The sequence below is a fragment of the Peromyscus californicus genome, unplaced genomic scaffold (assembly GCF_007827085.1).
Source record: "Peromyscus californicus insignis strain IS unplaced genomic scaffold, ASM782708v3 Scaffold_10__1_contigs__length_136768540, whole genome shotgun sequence".
Classification (NCBI taxonomy): domain Eukaryota; kingdom Metazoa; phylum Chordata; class Mammalia; order Rodentia; family Cricetidae; genus Peromyscus; species Peromyscus californicus.
In genome coordinates this window covers 86,800,480-86,805,507 of record NW_026294391.1, presented here as the reverse complement: position 1 = coordinate 86,805,507, position 5,028 = coordinate 86,800,480, and the positions used below count along the sequence as shown (strand labels likewise).

At 48.6% G+C, this 5,028-nt stretch overlaps 1 protein-coding gene across 1 annotated transcript; it reads left to right on the top strand.

Annotated features, from left to right (window-relative positions):
• Positions 1-275: 275 nt before the first annotated feature.
• Positions 276-5,028, top strand: Esx1 (ESX homeobox 1). The gene is made up of 5 exons (XM_052749168.1): positions 276-417; positions 696-812; positions 1,030-1,471; positions 3,017-3,062; positions 4,669-5,028. Exons 1-5 carry the CDS (start codon positions 276-278, stop codon positions 5,026-5,028), a joined length of 1,107 nt encoding a protein of 368 aa, XP_052605128.1.

Below are 5,028 nucleotides of genomic sequence, written 5' to 3'. Positions count from 1 at the left end.
GCGCGCAGTGAGCTCAAAGTCTAACCGGCACTAACGCCGGCTGGCGCCTGATCACCCGCGCACCCCCTACGGGTCCCACCCACTCCAAGTTGACAGACTCCTATTTCTTACAGGGGGCGTCCAGCGGAAGCACACCACGTAAAATCTGAGCCCTACGTGCCAGCGACACTATAAAAGGGGCGTGACTCCCAGCCGAGAGCCACTCTGGACCGGGAACGGCTGCTGGCAGCACCTCTAGCCTACGTCTCCGCAGTGTCTCAGACGCCGGGAAGGAAATGGCAGAAGCCAGCGACTCAGCCCACAACGCTTCAGCCCACAGCGCTCAAACTGTGGAATATCTCAAGTGCAGCTGCACCTATTGCACTGACTTCAACAACTTGGGAGGACCAGGACCAGTGAAGGAGGAAACATTTCAGGGTCAGTGCCTCAAGGAGAACTTGGGAAGGAATTTTTTTTTTTTTGCGCGAGCGCCTCCCTGCCGCGACACCTCCCCCTCCCCCGCGCGCACCTCCCCTGAGTCCGCTAAGCCCGAATTAAGTTCCCTCGGCGAGCGCGCGCCAAACCGACGAAGCACCGCAAAGCTCGACGACCTTCATGGTCGCCATGGCTCCTTTAGAGCAGCCCTCACTCTTCCTGTCCTAGCACCCTGGGCTCCAACGCCCCGGTTTTTCTTTTTTGCTTTCTCCCTTCTCCAGATTCACAACCTAGCTTGAGCTCGACGATTTTGGCTGGCGCAGACTTCGGGGAAAATACAGAATTTGATACAACTTACTTCTCCAACTTTGGAGCTGGCCAGAAGGAGGAAGACTTGGGTAGATACCACTGTGAACTCCTAGAGGGAACTTAATTCGGGCTTAGCAGATGCAGGGGAGGTGCGCGCGGGGGAGGGGGAGGTGTCGTGGCAGGGAGGCGCGCAACAGGTGCAGTCACTGCCACCCCTCTAGAGGGAGTCCCTCACCTTCCCCTTCCCGCGCGCAGTTTGAGCGCCAACGCGCTGGTCTTTTTGTTTGTGCTTTTCCCCTTCCCCAGACACTCAGATCACCTTGGCCTCAACATTTCTGGAAGGAGCAAACTACCAGGAAAACGCAGGATTCGAACCCGCTAATGGAGAAGCAACTGCCCCTGTTGCTGAAGCACCGAGAGCCTGGGAGGGGGTCGAAAACCTTGAGCTTGGAGGCAGCTTCCCGAAGCCCAACATTCAGCAGGAGAAGGAGGCTGTTGCCCCCATGCAGCAGCCCCCGCCAGAGTCCATGCCGCAGCCTCCTCTGCGGCCCCGGGTGCAAGTTCCTATGCCCAGGGTGCAGGCCCCAGTGCAGCCTCCGCTGCCCCCGATGCAGCCTGCTGTGCATCCTCCCATGCAGCCCCTGCCTCAACCGAAGCCCCGCCGCTACCGTATCTCCTTCACTCAGCTTCAACTGCGGGAGCTGGAGGCATATTTCCAGCGCATCCAGTACCCGGACCTGTTTGCTCGGTGAGCGGGTTTTTTTTTTCTTTTTTCTTTTTTTTTTCCTGCGGGTGGTGCCTAGTTCGATGGCGGGCTCGGGGCTTTGCTGGGTTGTAGCTCTCCAGAGGCGGGAACCAGCTAGGGGGCGTCAAGAGCCTGGGATCCATCTTAGAGAGTGCGCACCCGCCAGAATTGGCGGCAGGGGGGGAGGGTTTGCAGCTCCGGGGTGGGACGACAGGGGGCGGGGGGGGGGGGGAAATGGGAGGGCGGGCTAGGGCGGGGGGAGGGGCGGGGGGGGAAGGTGGGGGCTGGGGGAGGGACGGGGAGAATGGGGAGGGACACAGCTCCGGGGTGGAACGACAGGGGGCGGGGGGAACTGGGGGGGCGGGCTAGGGCGGGGGGAGGGGCGGGGGGTGAAAGGCGGGGGCTGGGGGAGGGACGCAGCTCCGGGGTGGGACGACAGGGGGCGGGGGAACTGGGGGGGCGGGCTAGGGCGGGGGGAGGGGCGGGGGGGTGAAAGGCGGGGGCTGGGGGAGGGACGGGGAGAATGGGGAGGGACGTGAGGAGCTCGTTCGTTCGTGGTGGAGACTGAACCCGCTTTACTTAAAATGTTGGTTGGGGGCGGGGAGGAGAACACGTTGAGCCAGGAGCTCGAGGTGGAGCTGGAACCCGCTTTACTTAAAATGTATGTGGTGCGTTCAGCATAAGTTTTTTCTTTTTTTCTTTCTTTTTTTTTTTTTTTTTGCAGTTTGGCATTTTTTAAATATTATAGGAAAAAATTACTTTCCGCATTAAAACCCTTTGATTTTTGCGCGCTAGACGAGCACCACATTGGGTGCCAGTAAGGCGCAGCTACACCTGGCGCTCCCACCTTGCCCTGCAAAGTGCTGAAATTTCCTAAGTCTTTGATGCGCTGTTGGGGGAAGAGCCTACTCATTCTAGCCCGGGTGAAATGAGGGACTGGCTGGTGTACTAATGAAATCATAGCCCCTCTCTGACTTCGAGGCAGCAATCAGCCTTCAGATTGGGAACAGAAAAGAATAATTTCCATTGGTCACACTTGGGCCTAAGTAGTTTTGTGCTTCCTTCTTTGAGAGTTTACCTAGCCCTCTTAGATTAAACAGAAATATTCAGGTCCAAAGCACCTCTTGGGGGTTGAGAATTTAGCTTCGTGTTAAAAGAGTTCTTGCCTAGGAAGCTCAAAGTCCGGAGTTGAGTCCCAAGCAGCAAGACCCTGGTAGGGGTGGGGAAGTGGAAGTAGCACTTTATGGGTAACTTGGCATTTTGGTTTTTGTACAGAAGAACCTCTCAAGAAAAAGATTATTCTCGAAGATTATTCGCTGCTGTTTCACAAACAGAAAGTCATATTTAGTTAACTAACTACCAGATATTCCCCCTTTTTTAAATTTTAAATTGAAGACATAACTTGTGAATAGGAAGCCACCCGCTAAATCAAGTCTCTGTGTATTATAGAAAACTGCACTGGGAGGTGGAGTTAGATTTAATGTACATCCATATCTTTCTTTTTAGCTACAACTCCAATACTAACCATTATTTATTTTCTCCCATCAGAATGAATCTTGCCCAACGCCTGGGTTTGCCTGAATCCAGAGTGCAGGTTAGTAAATTTTTGAAAAACAATTAAGTAAGATGGGTATTCTAAAACACATTTTAGGTTATGTTTTGTCCTGGGCATTCTCAAGTTGGTGTTTTTCTGTTGTCTTTTCTGGTTTTGGCAAAAGAATTCTATATTTTGACTCTGTGTGTGTGTGTGTGTGTGTGTGTGTGTGTGTGTGTGTGTGTGTGTGTGTGTGTGTAATGCTGCGGATTGAACGCTGGGCCTCCCAAATGCTGTATAGCTGGCTACCAAGCTACATCCATGGCATTTTCCTAGCATATGTAAGGTTCAGGGCTCATCCCGAGCCCTGCAAACAAACAAAAACAGAATTAACAATTTCATATTGTTTCACTAACCTTTGAAGGATAGAAAAGTTATAAATATGTAGTCTGAGATAGATATCTTTGTAGATTCCATACAACTTCAACTTTATGAAACTACAAATAAAGTTCAAGTAACTTTTCTATTCAGAATTTTTTTCACATTTAAAGAGCAAATTTTATTTTTTAAATTGACAGAAAAACTATTAGAAGTCCAAATGATGTGCCTGTTTTATTTTACTGTGATGATCATTATATTTAATGGTAACCTAATTGATCAAGTGGTCAAGGGTTCCAGAAATGATATTGAAGTAAGCATCTGGTTATTTGGAGTCCAAAGGGCAAAGACAATTTTTTATATCTAAGATTTTGTTTTCTTTTTTGGCGGTATTTTTTAATGTAAGTTTTCTGTAATCTGACTGGAAAGTGCTCTCAGGTTTCTTATCTGTGTTAATGTGAAATATCTTTTCCATTTATTGAGGTGTTTGTAAATTTTCTATCATGAAATAAAAAAGGTAATATAAAATAAAAATATATAGGGTTATGGGGAAAATGTTAAAAACATAATTGTATCAAATAAGTATTTAATAGAAAATCTGGATAGGCTCCTTTTGTTATAGAGTGGGTATGTGGTGGAAATAGCTGCATATCTGTTTGGGGGACATATAGAAAACTGCCCCCAACAAAGCTGGCCACTGAATTAGGGCATCTAGCTCAGATTGAGAGGCCAACAAAGCAGATTTCAGGGAAAAGAAAAACTTAAGTTTTTCTGAGTGGCACGTAAGGCGTGCGCACACTCGCATAAACATACCAGCTTCTTAAGTTTTCCCAGTCTCTCAGATTTCTGAAGATGTACCAGAAAACTAAAAATAAGGAAAGAAAATGTTCTTAACTGTTTGGAAACGCCACCCCCTGAATTTCCTTCCCCCAGGAAACTTAAAATCTTGTAAACACCTTTTTTTTTTTACAAGCTTTTCATCACCATGGGGTGACAGTATTTCTAGTACAAAGGGGAAGGGAATGGTTGGGTAACTAGTTCAACACTTCTTTACCTTGTTTACCAGATAGTAGCATTACCAGCAAGGACCCCCGTAGAATTTATAAGCTACACCTCCATCTAAGGCCCAGAAAATAGTTAAAGAATATTAAAGAGGGAGAAGAGAAATACAGCAATATTTCAAACTACACACCAGGCTAGTTCTAATTTCAGTGGCAGGTAGGGTTTTTTCCTATTATGACATTACTTGTCCAATATCCTAAACAAATCTTTTTCCCTCTGATTGAAGGTTTGGTTTCAGAACAGAAGGGCCAAGTGGAGACAACTTCAGCGGACACATATATACAGAAACATGATTCCAGTTGCCATGAGTCCCCCCGTGGGCTTATACATTGATGATCAGTATGGTCCCATCCCTATTGTGGAGGTTATTTGGAAATATCACCCTGTGCTGCCACAGCCCATGGATCCTCTTATGCTGCCTCTTCCACCCATGCACCCTCCACCATTCAGGGCTCCTGTACCACCTAGGCCATTCCATCCACCTCCATTTCCCTGGCCACATGTGCCACCTAATGTTCAAGTGCCCAATGCAGCTATGGGATATGACCCCGCCCGCAATGGCCAGTTTGTAGGTCATACACACTGA

What these genes read in the sequence shown, in the direction of transcription:
- Esx1 (XM_052749168.1), top strand. Translation starts at nt 276, where the DNA reads ATGGCAGAAGCCAGCGACTCAGCCCACAACGCTTCAGCCCACAGCGCT. An exon ending in GAAGGAGGAAACATTTCAGG is followed by an intron (nt 418 to 695) that starts GTCAGTGCCTCA and finishes TCCCTTCTCCAG; the next exon opens with ATTCACAACCTAGCTTGAGC. An exon ending in TGCCTGAATCCAGAGTGCAG is followed by an intron (nt 3,063 to 4,668) that starts GTTAGTAAATTT and finishes CTCTGATTGAAG; the next exon opens with GTTTGGTTTCAGAACAGAAG.